The sequence below is a fragment of the Amblyomma americanum genome, chromosome 10, assembly GCF_052857255.1.
Source record: "Amblyomma americanum isolate KBUSLIRL-KWMA chromosome 10, ASM5285725v1, whole genome shotgun sequence".
NCBI lineage: Eukaryota > Metazoa > Arthropoda > Arachnida > Ixodida > Ixodidae > Amblyomma > Amblyomma americanum.
The window spans coordinates 86,876,402-86,893,008 of record NC_135506.1 but is presented as its reverse complement, the minus strand read 5'-3'; the positions used below and the strand labels follow the sequence as shown (position 1 = coordinate 86,893,008).

Below are 16,607 nucleotides of genomic sequence, written 5' to 3'. Positions count from 1 at the left end.
TAATTTCGACCACCTGGGGATCTTTAACGTGCACTGACATCGCACAGCACACGGGCGCCTTAGCGTTTTTCCTCCATAAAAACGCGGCCGCCGCGGTCGGGTTCGAACCCGGGAACTCCGGATCAGTAGTCGAGCGCCCTAACCACTGAGCCACCGTGGCGCGGCAGAAATTTTGTTTAAGAAATCGAAATTTGTTTTTGAGAAAAGGAAATGACGCAGTAACTATTTCACATATCTCGGTGGACACCATAATCGCGCCGTTAGGGAAGGGATAGAGGGGGGAGTGAAAGAGGAAAGGTAGAGGTGCCCTACTTGAGGTCTATGGAATAACTTCGACTTGGGCATCTTTAACGTGCACTAGATGACGACACACAGCACAGGGGTGCCCTTTGCGTTTCGCCCCGATCGAAACGTAGCGGTTGCAGTCGGGTTCCAACCCGGGTACTCCGGCTCAGTAGACGAGCGCCTTTACCACTGGGCCACCGTGGAGAATGAAAGAAGTTTAGTTTACCGAGAAAGTTTGCGTAGCTTGTAATACGCGCTTCACCCACTGTTTCCAAACAGTGGTCCTGCAAAGACTGCTTAGAAATGTGCTCTATAAGTTAACGTCATTGCAGTTATTTCAGTTCCGAAAGCAACTGTCAGTGCTTTGCATGAAGCTTTTTTAAATGTATATTTTAGGCGTAAAGTAAGAATAGTTAAATGATACTTTCTTTAATTATGCCCAGAATGTGCAGTTGTCCATGGGTTCAGCCTTTTTGAGAGAGACGATTTTTCTGGCACACCAGACATCTCTGCAAAGCTTCCCGAGGACTACCCGAATCCCTGATGTAACCACCTCCTAACAAGCAAATTCTTATGGCACTTAGAATAACGCACCTAATTACCCTTTGAATGCGAAGCCATCAACAACTTCTTACAGGTATGCAGACAGAAACCTGCTTAACTCTTCTATGTGGTTCTCGTGGCATGCACGTCCATTGAACTGTCTTTGACCAGAAAATGGTACACAGTGGAATTGTGGGATAAAAGAATTTCCGCATTCTTTCTCAGATCACTAAGCTCATCAGAGAACTCGGCTCTACAGAGTTCACTCTAAAAAGGAGCCTCTATACAACTGTCATTAGTACCTGGAATCCTGAGAGTAACAGACAGACTGTGCCCCTAGCCGTATTTCGCACCACATGGGTTTCCAAATCCCCACTGGCTCTCAAATGATGCTGGAGAACCCTGTGTGTTTTTGCTTCAATGTCTTCCTGCCTGACATGCTTGCAGATTAGACTATGCAGACACATGACCCCTAAAATAATAGCCAAGTTCAATTTCCAGTGACTGGTTGCACAGTGAAAAAGTTGCCTATGTGCAATTAATGTACGGCTAATCCCAAGGTAGTCTGGATGAAAGGAAAGGTTGGGGTTGAGGCATGCTCAGCTTTAGGTGCTCGGGAAACACAGAAAGCACCCCAACAAAGCCAAGGGTGCTGTAGAACCAACCCCATTTGAGAAACTCTGCCCTACAATCCTTATCGCAGAAAGAAAAACAGCTTGAAAGAAAAGACCCGCAAGAGCCAGGTTCGGTGCAGAAATGTACAGAGACTGCAGCAGGAAACAAAGCCAAACTCCGCAATATGCAATAAAAACAAAACATCAGCTGCTGAAGAGGCAGAAAATATTCATCATCTTGCCCTTTTCTTCAAACCTTTTACGGTGGTAAACATTGCATTGCATATTCACTCAACACCTAAAGCATATTCAAACGTTCACCTACTGCTCATTAAAGAGGGCTGGACAATCATATTTCTGTGCACCTCGGGGGACTCTCTTGACTGGTCCATTCATGTGAAGCAACCGCTGAAAGTCGAGACGGATGTTCTTGGCTCGACAGAGTTCCATGTGACGAACACGTCCTAGCAGTGATGCTCCCTGGAGCGGTGGGGAGATATGCAATAAGCAATGCTGCTTGCCGAACTGTAGTAATTCATTTTTTTGGGGATGAATTTGTATTGGGGGGCCGAGGCCCCGTCAGGCGTTGTTACGCCTTTAGCTTCGCCCCCCCCCCTTAGACATGTTCTAAGTAACAAATAAAGGAAAAAAAAACAAAAAACGAAAGATTTGCTCGCTTGTCTCGCTGCCAAGGCAAGGTGCAACCATGAAGTGCATGGAAGTGGAACCTACCAGAATGCAAAGAGAGACTTGTACGTATTACACCTGACACACCAGTAACATGTTCCCTTCACACTGTATCAAGCTCAACCGCAACAAATTGCCTGCTTCGGAAACACCACGTGCTCAACCTGTGGTGTTTATGAAAATCTTAAACGCGTAACTGACGTCTTCACATAACAATTACTGATTTTTTCGGACCCTGCAGCACCCGGAAAATGATCTTAATGATTAAACAGTCCATAAAGTTTGTGAGAAAAAGTCTACATGAAAAAAAAAATATGCGGTGGTTTAGCTTTGGTTAAACCTGGAGTGACCTGATAGCTACAGCTTGCCGTGTGGAACTTGGTCACGTGACGATCCACGCGATTAGCCACGGCGCCGCGCCGCCAGCAGCTGCTCCACGCCACGTGACCAACCACGTGACAGCGTTGCGGCGCCACCACGCTGAAGGCTCAAAATGCTACCGTAATGTAGCTATCGCTACAAAAAAAAAGAATAATTTTGACCAGCGTCATGTTCTCTCTGGAAGTGATAATATTAGCATTTATTTGAGCCAGAGTAACACTTTCACCATGCCCACACAACATGGCAGGGTGCTAACGACATCAATATTCTGGATGAGCACAACGTGGTGGCGGTTACTCTCGACTAATTAAGTCTGAATGTCCAAAATTACGGGTTCTACAGCTTCAGAAATATCGGTCTCACATAAGTACACATTCCCATAAGAAGCGTGATGGTTCCTCAACAGAACCGAAAATGTCAATCAAGTCAAAATGTCAATCAGCCACTGCAGAACACTGAAGACTAAGCCAGGTCTATGGAATGGTCTAGCTGAACACCATTCCGCAAACACTTAGAATGCCAAAACTGAATAAACACTAGAGTCGGTTCATGGAGCTTGTCAAGGACATCTAGTCTCACTGCCCAAGATAAAACCTAAACGAAGCCCAAATTTACCAAGAAATACAAGCATTTCCCCAAGGAAATAAATGAAAAGTGGCAGTTGGCATGTCATTCTGCTATGATGTAATTTATTTGGGGACGTCCACAATAAACAGAATGTTTACATGTCATCTCCGATGTCTGGAGCTGCCTGGCCTCTGCCAGAGTGTGTTTCAGCCGCTAGGCAGCCCCAAGATGTTCTGTATTACGTTAGCACTTCAGAAGTTCACTGCTGCATACGAGTTTTGTTTACAGGTTATACTGCACAAAATTAAGAGAACACAAAATTAGCGCGGCGGCTGCGTTTTTATGGAGGAAAAACGCTAAGGCGCCCGTGTGCTGTGCGATGTCAGTGCACGTTAAAGATCCCGAGGTGGTCGAAATTATTCCGGAGCCCTCCACTACGGCACCTCTTTCTTCATTTCTTATTTCACTCCCTCCCTTATCCCTTCCCTTACGGCGCAGTTCAGGTGTCCAACGATATATGAGACAGATACTGCGCCATTTCCTTTACCTCAAAATCAATTATTATTATTATTATTATTATTATTATTAATATTATTATTATTAAAACTAGCGGCGAGCGAGTAGTACCTTTTCCAAACTGAATAGAATACGAGTAGTGTAACCTTGCTACCAAATCGAGTATGAACAGTTTAGCTGAGAACCAAATCGAGTACAGATCAATTAGTGAGATAACTAAATTGAATACAGATTGAATATTTCGACAAATATTCACTACTTGTGCAACTACTGAATGACCAAAGTGAGGAACCGCGAAGCGCTATTTTCGCAGTTGTAGCTATATCTGTTAAAAGACACAATACTGATCTCCACTTGGCGGGTAGCATGAAGTCAGGGTATTAACTTTATCATTGTCATGTTATGAGCATAGGAAAAGTACCTGTTGCTGCTGATAACGGAAGATAATAAACTAGCACCACATCTCAGTGCATGAGACGGGCGAGAACTTACATACCAGGTATGGCCTCCGAGGGCAGGCTAAAAGAGCAAGTTTACTGAGCCTGCTTGGGACCTGCCATGTTACCCAATCTCTGAGGCCATATGTGAGGATTACGAATGCCGCCACACAAATGGACCGCACCATGGTGCTGAACCCTCCATTCCGTGCATACCGATACTGGCAGCATGGTAATGTGGCATGTACGGTTCCTGTTTATGGAATAGTGATAAAAGAAAAATACCGCACGCCTTGTTCGAATTTCGTGCCAATTATTCGAAAAGTATTCGATAAATTGAGGGCCCATTAAATTTGTTTCGAATAATTTTGGGCACATGCTATTTGATTCGTTTGAGTAGTCAAATACGGGGATATTCGATTCAGTATTCGAAGTTTAAGAATATTCACACACCGCTATACAAAACATGACACTTATTAAGGCCACATGCTGATATCACTACGAGAAGAAACAAACCTAGATCAGAACTTCTAATTTTACCGGACTGCTAGAGTCTTCTTCAATGTAATTGACTTAGCGACGCAATTAATCACTATGGATGAAATGCTCATTGCAACAGCAAGATAAAAGTAACATTAAATGGCTTCTTAATCTTTCCACATAGGTTTCGCCTCTGCAGATGCCTCCACTTATTAAAGTATCTCATACTTTCAATGAAGTGTGTCCAAGGGAGACGCAGCCTCTCACGGAACGTGCGGTCGGCACAGAATGCTGAGGGTCTTCTTGCGCTCACGAATGAAGCCGAAGTCGCCCTGGTTTAAGAACAGGTCCTCCTGCTGTTGCTTGTTTGAAACCCTGAGAGAGAAAGACAATAAGGTCGCTGTTGGAACTGCTGCATGCTTTTGCTCCACTGACCCACAGAGAAGAAACATTACGAAATCATCATTTCAAACCGCATCGCTTTTTTTATATAGGCGTAATCAGCTGCATCAGTGAAGCAGGGCTTCAAAAAAAAAACTGTACATGCACAAATATCTCACCAATGTCAAAATGGAGTCTTGGATTCACAGTGTGCACCAAGTGAGATCAAACTGCACCATAATGTGGCTTTTCTTCTGAAGTGACAACACTGTATGAACCACAAAACGAGTTGCATTGGCTAAGTGACAGAAATAATGCTTTTAGTGCTATATTGTGGCTCGTTGAACAATTGAAATGGACTATTAAAATGTAACTTAAGAAGTGCAACAATATTGTGTTAAACGTTTGTCGGAGTCCGGTACTTAGCAGTCCCATAACATCACCTTGGCACAAGCTGGCATACAAACATGCTCGCTCCAAATTCAAGCAATCAAACCCTATTGTAGATGCTCAAAGCTAGAAGCATCCTTCGTCACGAGCAAAGGGCTTTTGTACCAGAACATAAGAATATGTAGTATATTTCAGGCAACTTCTGCTTTTCTCTTTTCCCCAGCACACTGCACGGTAACGGCGGGGAGGGGAATGGCCAAGGGTGACACAGTGTTGGTTCGGTCAAGGTACCATTGGTGGTGACATTCGAAAACAATTTTATTTTGGTTCAGTGCACTTACTTATGGCGTGCAAATCAGAATAAGCTCAAAGACATCAAAGGAGGTGGCATGCAGAGACAGAACTTGTGGTGTATTTTCTGGGACAACACCAATGTTTTGTAGAGTGGACTTCTCAATATTAGTGAGAAAAGCGAACAAAGTTTGCCCTGCTGATCCATAGAAAAAAAATTGAGCCTGAATGAGGAATTGACAACAAGCCACTATTCCCTTCAGATGCATAGTGCAGCACTCATCTGGAATTTCTTGCAATTTAGCAGCTGACTTGAGTGCGTTAGACAAAAAAAAAGGAAACACCACAGGGAGAGAATGAAAACATGCAAGCAGTAGCATGCTAGTTCAACAAAAGACAAACGTTCGCAGTGCGTCAGTGCGGCACTGCGCAGGCGCTTTTGTGGCGCTTGACTGTGCCGTGCACGTTTCTTAGCTATTGCATCTGTGCAATAGTTGAGAATAAGCAAATGCAGTACCTCCACAAGATACGTGATAAGATAAAATGTGACAACTGAAAATAAATATCATATAAAGGGTCGATAAGTGCAGGATGGAAGGTATTTCCGAGTGTTTTTTTCCATAAGCCAACACTTTGTATTTAGTCAGTAGCCAGAGAGCACCCTCACAGCCATGCCATCACCAACAACTGATATAGTAAAGACCCTATATAGTAAAGATTTCTGCTGGTCCTAGTGACTTGACTACAGAGGGGTTCTAATGTAATGAGGTTCAACTGCATGCGGAATTGGTCATTCTCGGATTTACATTCATAGATCCCTGAGAGTCCGCATATCACTCCTGGTGCAGTGGTGTTGTCGTTAAGCAATACATCACTGACCTGTGATAGCAGGTGCTGCCACTAGTGGGGCTTGTGTGACCCAGGATGCTCTTCCCGAGCAATCTCTTGCGACCAGTCAGTTTGCTCACAATGCAGCGAGCAAGTTGTGATGACACCACAAGGTCGAGTGACCTAATTGGCCCGCTTAGGTTGCTTCTCCGTGGATTTTTCGCTGACAACTCTGAAGACTCTGACGGCAATGACAATTGATTTTCTGCACAACGCACGCTTAACGTTAAAAGAGACGAAAAAACTTAAGGGGACACCTAAGTTCTGCCTTGAGGGTACGACATAATAACGTTAGTGGCTCCCTTCAGCGCCCTGAGGTCCTCTTTTCCGTAATATTTCACAGACACGATCATTCCCTGCTTTACATTTGCCGATTGCGGGGAGTCCTCATAGCACTACTGGTGCAATGGCGCATTGGTTGAGTGATGCGCAACTTCCCCGGCCGGTGGGGCTTGTGAGATCCAGGTTGCTCTTCCTGAGCAATCTCTTGCAACTAATCAGTAGCCACCTGCCACGGTGGGCAGTTTTCTCACCATCTGCGGGGCAGGTTGTGGTGCTGTCACAAGGTCATGTAACATGCCACCTGCTTTTTTGTTCACAATGGTGACAATGCCGATACTGGATTTTCTGCCAAATGCAAGCCTTATTGCTCTAATGTTAAAACAGCCCCAAGTAAAAACCTGCTGCACAGAGGAAACAAAGACAAAACCAGAGACAAGACTAAAAGTGAAAGAAAACAAGATATTAACTTTGGGGTTTAACATCCCAAAGCAATGCATGGGCCTTGAGGGACGCCGCAGTGGACGGCTCCGGACTAATGTAGACTACCTGGGGTTCTTCAACGCCAAAAGAGCTAAAACTGGGGCTAGTTCAAAATGCATCCTTGAAGGTATTGGTGAGCGCTACCGTGCGCCGACACTACACAGAACACAGGCGTTATTCTTTTAAAAAAAAGCTTTGCGCAGAATAACACAGGACGGGAGGGAAAAACGCGCACACACTCACGAGCGCTCGTTTCGGTGTGCGTGTTTCTCCCTCACGTCCTATGTTATTCTGCGCACAGCTTTTTAAACATGTCGCTACACGAATTGGCCGAACGTTCTACCTTATTAGGCGTTATTGTATTTCGCCTCCACTGAAATATAGCCAAAAGCTAAACTTTTGTAATTTAAAAGTAAAAATATCGAACGTGACCGCGTAAGCCTTGCCACGTCATTGTCACAACACAGTGTGCATCTGGAAATTAAAATGGCAGCACAAGACGCAGATTCTAGTGGTGCTGAGCAGACCGCAGAAGCCTGAGACAGATCAGCATCAGAGGTCACAAGAGATTGTCAAGGATAAAATATTCCAAGCACTAGTGCAGTGCTTCAGAGCCAGGCATATACCAGTGACCCTCTGGGAACCAGTGGAGGCAACTGAGCAAATTTGTGGGGTGTGGCTATAATATTTGCAGAAACAAAGGACACGAGGAACTAACTGAGACTAGGAACAGGGTTGTCTCACTCGAGCACAGAAAAATAAGGCCACTTAATATTGCCCCAGTTAATTTGATCTACCTCACCTATGAAATGCACGGTTGTGTTGCAATACCAGACCTGGCATTGCAATACCACCTAGAATTTTTTATTTATTCGTGGTATTTAGATCAAATTTTTTGAGCATATTAGAAAACAGTTTACGACTAGTCTAAAAAATTTCCTGTTATATGAGTGGAAAATGGCTTACTAATACATAATTTTCCTCTGAATGTTATGGAAAGGCTGCAGAGTTAGGAAATTGTGCCAGAAAGCTGGTTAAACATTCGTCATTTTATTACTGGAGTGATAAAGTTCGAGACATTCTTGTAATTTTTATTTTAAAAGCACAAAATTTAGTTTTGAATTTTTTTTGCAGTGCTGTACCGTTGACATTTATAGAGTAGGAAGAAAATTTCATGCCATCAATTTAAAAATCATGAATTTTAAAAACAAAGCATTCCTGACCTGCATTATGGCCAGTGGAGTGCAACAAAACATACGGGGTTAAAATAGATCAAACAATCACACAGAAATCTGCTCCGCAAGTTGAGTACCTAGTAAGGAAACCACAATGGAGGAAAACACTCCGAGTGTTTTCCAGCAGCGCACAGCCAACAAGGTTCATGGAACAAATTTTTTAGAGTACATCACGATCAATGTCAACTATGAAACTTCAAGACAGCATAAAAAACAAGGCATACAAGCAGATACGACCACTATCAAAAAATAAGCTTTTGGCCAATTTTTGTCGTTTCAAAGTCGCGTAAGCATGCATTCAGCATTCGGTGAAGCCCTCGGGCACCCCCTTTGGGGTAGCCACTGCTTTTAGTGCATTGAAGTGAGGACCACAACCTAGCCGAAAGAAAGAAAGACAGAGCAATGTCAGACAAACTCACCAGCCAGCAGAATCTTCGGGGCACTTGGTGGAGCTGTACCTGTCTCGCACCGAGCAGTCCACTTCGTACCCCCAGCAACTCGTGCCATTGATGCGGTGCTGCAGGAAATTTCAGAGCAACGAAGCAAGCCTGAGCCGAATTCTCTACCTGGTATGCCACCAGCAAAAGCAGTGGACAGAAGCCAATCACGGCTGCCCTAAATGTCAAATCTTGAAAGAATACCGAGCTCTGTGAACATGCTACCAATGAATGCATTCTCCTGCACACAGTCCGGCTCAACTATACTCCATGACAACTTCATCTGGCAGTGGAGCGGAAGTTATGGAGCTGAACGTGCCTTTTCTTTCTGCGCAGTTGGATATAGTCCACAGTTGCAGTTCTTAATTTTCTTTTAAGACATGATGTGCTCCGAATATGCATTATTTGAGGCATATTTAAAGCATAACTGCCAACTTTCAACATTTAGAAGGTCAAGAAAAAAAATGGCTTTCTCAATTACAATGAATATGCTAGGCCAGACTTGCTACAAGAAGCTTCCATAGATGTTGCCAGCTGCACCAATGATGAACTGAAGGTGCCACGGAGAGAGCAAGGCACCACGGGGCCAGGTGCACCATCGTGCAGCAGAACTATCCGACGGAGTGACACAGCAACGGATGCTCCATCCCTGTAGCCTTCCCTGTATTGCCAGGAAAAGCTGTTGCACAGTATGCATTCAGCTACTTTTGGGGCACCCAAAGAGAAATGCTGGGAGACAGGTTAGATTTCCACTAACACGGATTCCAAGACACAAAAGCTCATTTGAATTTCTTTTTGAAAAGCTCATTTCTTATTTCTTGCCTCAAGGACCTTTCAGATGAGCACGTGGGCAGAGGACATCGGCAGAGCATGCCATCACAGAGCATCCGCACGAAAATTGCGATTCGAAAAATGAAATTTGCGGGAATTGCAGTTAGAACCTAGGCCCTCTGTGATCCAGGCACACAACGCATGCACCGCGAAGGGTCGTTGGTTCAAGCATGTTAGACGGGCATGAAGTTAACATGTGGTGCGTACGAAGGGAAAATGTGTTGGGGATGTGTAATGATGTTAGAAAAAGAATGTTGTTGATGTTCAAATGCAAATGCATTCGCATTTCCCTAATGCAGCAGACCATAGTGCTCTACAATTATTTACGAAAGGCAATGGAAAGACCATTACTAATCAACTTTTGGCTTTGGATGCCTCCAGGCTGACATGAGTGGAACTGTGGTCCAGGCTGTTCTTGACACAAAGACTGCCTTGGCGAAAAGCTCAGAAACCAAATCACAGGCTCTGACCCCTCAACTTTTTAATTCCTGACATTAGAAAGGGGCCAAGTTACAGTCTTTTTCACAGTCAAGCTTTATCCTTCCAACATAGAACAATGGGATCAAGGGCTTATTATGTCTGCTCAATAGTGCAATGAGCGTCTTGGTTTTGGCGGCCATAAGTAGCATAAAAAAAACCTTCTGCATGGCTGCTGCCCTCCCCATTAGGTCATGTTCCGCTTGACACATAAAATACATCACAACATTTCACACCCACTGCTGCTATGGCTGGGCTGGCAGTGGCTAACCATTTCAAAGCTAGGTTCCATGTAATATGAATGCAGTCACAAGCAGAAGGGGAGAACACAGCCACCACTGGTCACGTATACTCCATCTCACAAGTTGTTTACAATGCGTTGAAGGCTGTAGCAATCTGAGACAATCAGAACGGCATGCACTGCAAAGCATGTCCGTCCATGCCCCTCACCAAACGACTGGTGGCTCATCACTGGGAAGGAAAATGCACCAGTCTCCACCAGCTGTGTGCAAGAGACTCAGCTGACTCGGCAGACACCATGTTTACGAATGGTGGCATGCCACTTCCCGGCAGGCCTCTGCAATGCTGTGTTTGTGCAGACTTTATCTGCTAATTTAACCAGTGAATGAAACATTCGGTGTACTTTAAAAACACCATAGTGAAGTGACTTTTCAATTACTGCAATAATTTTCAAGGAATAGTCACAGCGCAGCGCAAATATTTCAAGGAATATTTGTTGCCTTCATTGGCCATTATTTGAGAAAAGAGCTCAGCTTTCCACAGCACTGGAAACAACTTGTGAGACGAAGTGTAATTGGCCCTAACACATGACATGCGAATGTGTTGGGTTTGGTTACCACCACTGTAATGTGAATGTCTTTTGTTCTACCCTCTCTGAAGTTCATATTTGAACAGCGCAATAAAACAACGGGACACAACGAAGAAAGGACACCACAAGCGCTGACTCGCAACTAGATTTTTAATTCACGTCCAAGCATCTTAAATACTAAGAACGCCAAACACAAACAAGAGGGAAAAACCAAACGAAAAACGACACAAAGCTGCTAATCATGCCCAAAAAGGTGACAATCAGCACGAGCGCGAGACTACACATATTGGCCGGATAAAAACATCATCTCTTTATCAGTTAGTGTGACAGAAGGATCACTAATGCAGCTATCAGGTTCCAAGCGGATGTGAAACGCCTCCAAAATTTCCCGCGTTAGGCTGTCATTATGTTTTCCTAGGATGACGGTGTTAGACAACAGAGGGGTGCAAGTACCTTCTCTCCAGTGGCGGGCAAGGTTACAAGAAGACCCATTATCTCGGGACCTGTGGTGCTCACTAAGACGAGCGTTGATGCAACGTCCTGTCTGGCCAATATAACTCAACCCGCAAGTGCACGGAATCCTGTAGACAACCCCCACATTACAGGGCACAAAAGGGCTCTTATGGTTGGTATGACAACCCCCAGTCTTTTTCTTCGCGGTTGTTGCCTTAGCCTTCTCTTCCACCTGCCTGCAAACACCTCTAAGTTTTTTAGGCGCTGAAAAGACCACATCAACATCGTATCTTGCCGCAACATTCTTCAAACCATGTCCCACACCATGCGGACATGGTTTGAAGAATGTTGCGGCGAGATACGATGTTGATGTGGTCTTTTCAGCGCCTAAAAAACTTAGAGGTGTTTGCAGGCAGGTGGAAGAGAAGGCTAAGGCAACAATCGCGAAGAAAGAGACTGGGGGTTGTCAGACCAACCATAAGAGCCCTTTTGTGCCCTGTAATGTGGGGGTTGTCTACAGGATTCCGTGCACTTGCAGGTTGAGTTATATTGGCCAGACAGGACGTTGCATCAACGCTCGTCTTAGTGAGCACCACAGGGCCCGAGATAATGGGACTTCTTGTAACCTTGCCCGCCACTGGAGAGAAGGTACTTGCACCCCTCTGTTGTCTAACACCGTCATCCTAGGAAAACATAATGACAGCCTAACGCGGGAAATTTTGGAGGCGTTTCACATCCGCTTGGAACCTGATAGCTGCATTAGTGATCCTTCTGTCACACTAACTGATAAAGAGATGATGTTTTTATCCGGCCAATATGTGTAGTCTCGCGCTCGTGCTGATTGTCACCTTTGTGGGCATGATTAGCAGCTTTGTGTCGTTTTTCGTTTGGTTTTTCCCTCTTGTTTGTGTTTGGCGTTCTTAGTATTTAAGATGCTTGGACGTGAATTAAAAATCTAGTTGCGAGTCAGCGCTTGTGGTGTCCTTTCTTCGTTGTGTCCCGTTGTTTTATTGCGCTGTTCAAATATAAATCAATACCAACTCGCCCAGTTCGCAGCCTCTCTGAAGTTGTTTTATATCTAAATCACTGTGCTACAAATACCCCACCCCAATCAACACTTTACTAAACAACATGGGATAGGCTGCGTTATATTTAAAAGTCCCATCATACTAAAACAAACACTAAACAATGTCTACAATCCTGTGCACTCTTCTTGGTTTCAATGGCTGCCAGCTTCTTTTCAACATACATGCAATCTAACAGTAATGGCCCTCGTCTAGCCTGGCAAACGAGGTACATAGATAGTGCAAGGGTCATTCAGTGTGGAACTCTAGAAGTTAAAAAAAAAATCTAGCATAAAACTGACATCTCTGATCTAAGGAAGGTAGAGGCCGTGGCCCTGAGTGATTAAAAGACTGCATCAAGATCCTTTCTCGTAATGTACGCAAACAATAAAAATTGTGTGGCAGGATGACGGTGTGTGATGCCCTTTCAACACTGCACTGAGCAATTACAATGGCAAAGAGTTCTGAGTTAAGAGTGGCAAAGAGATCTGACTTAAGGGGGATGCGATTTTGAAGTTTAAATAAAATGGCCAAAAATTTGGTTTGTCGTGCTTGTATCCACTTATATATTTCAATTTTACGCTGTACTTAAGTGTCACAGCTGAAATCAACCGGGAAGTATACTCAAAATAAACTGTTTCGCGAAACTCAGCAACTGTGCATTGCAGGGAAATGCACAAACAGCGGGCACTTTTCTCAATTACGCGTTTCTACGCCTTGTGGAGCAGATTTTTTTCATGACTTTGTTACCTAGTTTCAGCTCATCTTTACTGTTGCTCTCCTAGGACCATTGGTGGAGGTCAAGGCATTCTTTATTTTTAAAACTGCTGTTCTTCTAACTTTAGATTAGCCAATGGACACTGCATCGCAAAAATTCAAAACCATAATTTGTGCGTAGTGAAAAATATTCTAAGAATGCCTTGATTTTTATGTAACACACCAGTAGGAATGAAATAAATGCCGAACCAGCGTTCTTTCACGTTTTCTTAACTCTGCAGCCATTGCACAAGATTCAGAGGGAAAATGTATATTGAAAACAGGATTCCACAGTTAAAACAGTGAAAGTTTCTTGTTTTCTTTTATGCCCCCAAAATTCTTGCGTATACTTCAAGAAATTAAATTTTTGCTAAAAGCTACGTCCCCCCCGCCCCTTCCCCCCCAAGTCAAAACTGTTGAACTTTGTGCCATTCCTCGTCAGATGATCATCAGAAACTGCAGCGGCTGTACAAGTTGCAACAAGGAGCATGGATAGACTTCTCTTGAGAAGATGAAGGACAGCACCAGTTGAGTGGAGCATCAACTTTTAAGAAATGGTAATGTTACAAGGGGCGGGGGTGCATGTACAGTCTCTGCCCAAAGTAATCAGGCAATGGGGCTTGTTCCTCAGCTGTTGAGTAGAGCCCTCATAGCACCCTTCCAGCTCTAATATCTGCGGCACATGGACAAATTTAATGCCGTTAAGTACTTACTGCCTTAACTTTTGATGGCTTTTGCGCTGTGTCACACAAATAAATTTAATGGCATTAGCCTTACTACCATTTGCGACCTACTGAGTTCGCCACAACTCATTCGCCCAAGCAATGTGCACTGCCATGTCATGCTTATTCCACGCGTAGAAAAGCATGCAGCTTTGTTAGTAACAATTTCTGATAAAGTAGTAAGTGGTTTATTCATGACTTTCAGTCAATTAAGGCATCTCTACTGCATTTTTAATGAGAATGTCAGCATTTTAATAAGAAATTCTGATTGATACTCTCGGCTGTGCGCTGACACATGGGTTTGCGGCTATTTTTTCGACTTGTCAAGCAGAAGAAGCGGTATTTGCGGCAATTTTTATATTCCATTTGAAGGACTTTACGAAGTTGTTGTGCCCCCGCATTAGCACTGTATAAAATAGAGTTGAAATTTTAGACTGCACTGCCGGTGTTATCGCCGTAGTAAATTTTGGATAGTGGAACTAAATCTAGACGTGCAGCACTTACTCCGAAAAATAATGCAATTAGCAAACTTAAGGCGAGCATCTACTGCCATTTCTTGTGCACTTGTGGCACGGTTAAAGTAAGGACAATGCTTGCCCTCGCCTTTTCTGTTGGTCTTTAGAGATGCCATAAGGGCTTCACTGTTTAGTTGAGAAGGAAACCCCCTAGACCCTGTTACTTTTGGCATATGTCTTACACCTACATGAAAATAAAAAATTCGATGTATCTTTTTCCCCATGGCTTACGTCCTGGTCAACAAATGGTGCAAACGCACTGAGCTAGAAGGAGGCTATCTGGAACAGCAATCCAGCTTTTTCATTCAACGCACCTTTTATGCTTGAGCACTACACATATCTGTGCGATTTCTTTCTCCAAGCTGTGTCACTGACACCCTTCGCCCATTTGCACACCTTGTACGGACAAGAGGCGTCCTCTTGGCACCTACGCGCAGCGTCCGGTCTGTTGCGGAAGAATGGTCTCATGTGCTCGTCGGGAAGCCTGGCGTCGTGCAGCTTACGGCAGGACCCCGGTGATTCGGACGCCGCGATCGCGGCCACAGCGGCCACGAGAAAGCCTGCGCGGGGGGCCATGCAGTACGCATAGGCACAAAGATCACTCGACGCAATATTATATAAATACGATTATGCAAGACTACTTTTTCACATCGAATGAAAAAAAAAAGCGTAAAGTGGTCGAACGAATCACGGCAGGGACAGAGCACACAATACGACAACGATGTGTGAGGTATGCGCATGCTGTCGTGTCTCAATAAGTATTCTCTCCTATCCTCATACGATCCTGAATCAAATCGGACTCGTTCTACTGCGCGCGCACTACAACGATCGCATGCAGGAATCTGAAGGTGAACCCTGCTCTATAAAAGCGCCTACACAAGGTAAGCGGTGGCAGAAAGCTGAAACAATATGATGACAAGGCACCACAAAGAGTTGCAATGAGGAAACAAGAATTTAAGAACGAACATGAGACATTGCGCCACGGATCTTTTCGTTCACTGTAGCTGCAGCAGTCCAGTATACTGATGCTTATCGCGATCTCTTTCGCAGGAGTCAATGCACTGAACAGGTTTTTGGCTTTTCCATTTTAAGTTCGTACGCCACTCTGGGAGAAAATGCATTGAATGTCGCCGATGTCAGCTGCAATAAAGTTATCGCAAGCTTCAGCCTGTATGCAGGACCTAAAATCTTGAGCAATATTCAACGAGTTCGAGCTGACGAAACAAAGAGAGGTAAGGTCTCCTCGTGAACTGTCAACTCGAAGCCGACCTGTCAATCTACGAAACAGAGATCCAACACTCATGGTACACGGCATGCATGTTGCTCGGAGAGAAACTCAGCTGATCTTGCTCATACACTTCATTTCGTGATAAGAGAAAGGGGCTCCACAATGAAAGGAACTTTTTTTTCGGCCGCCTGCACCTCACATGCCGGTCAATTTGCCGGTGAATCCCACGCATGTTTCATGCTTCCTGTGCTGTCTGCTTCTCCACTTGACAGGTGCCCTGTTGACAGACTGCAAATCATTCATGGCTATTTTGTTCTAAATACTGCGCCTCCTATCATGACCAAAACTAACGTTCTTAACAAAACAGACGTTGCCATCAAAATTTGCAAATTGTTTTCGTGCTCTGTGAGTAGATATAGTATTCTTTTCTATGAGGTAGCACCAGGGAAAAATGTGCGCAAAACACGCGCTCTTGGCTTCGTGTGCTATTGGCGATGATGATGGCGATGATGACCGGTGGCTGTAAACTTGTAAAGTTTCATTAGAAACTCTATGAGGTGGAGGGCTGCGCCAGGGCCAGAAAAAAATAAGAAATGAAACGAAACACGAAGAAAAAAAAGGTAGGGTGCAGTGTTAACGGGGGCTAAGGCTGCTGTTAACGTTGGACAAGTGTCCACATGCGGAGCAAAGGTTTTGTAGTGGCAAAAGCGGCTCTCTCCCCTTCAGACTTTCAATGCGGTTGCCGCGGCGCGGTGAACACCTGTGGAACATACAGACTGAGTTATCGCCTATGAGATAATTGAATTTCTAAAGGAAATATGCCGAGATAATAAAGTTG

The 16,607-nt window shown here is 44.4% G+C and overlaps 1 protein-coding gene across 1 annotated transcript in view; it reads right to left on the bottom strand.

Annotated features, from left to right (window-relative positions):
• Window positions 1-16,024, bottom strand: part of Eogt (EGF-domain O-GlcNAc transferase) — a 160,429-nt gene extending 144,405 nt beyond the window's left edge. The window contains exon 1 of the mRNA XM_077641228.1: window positions 15,841-16,024. Coding sequence (XP_077497354.1) covers window positions 15,841-15,856 — 16 coding nt within the window. The 5' untranslated portion in view covers window positions 15,857-16,024. The remainder of the gene's footprint in view (window positions 1-15,840) is intronic.
• Between the last annotated feature and the right edge of the window lie 583 nt (window positions 16,025-16,607).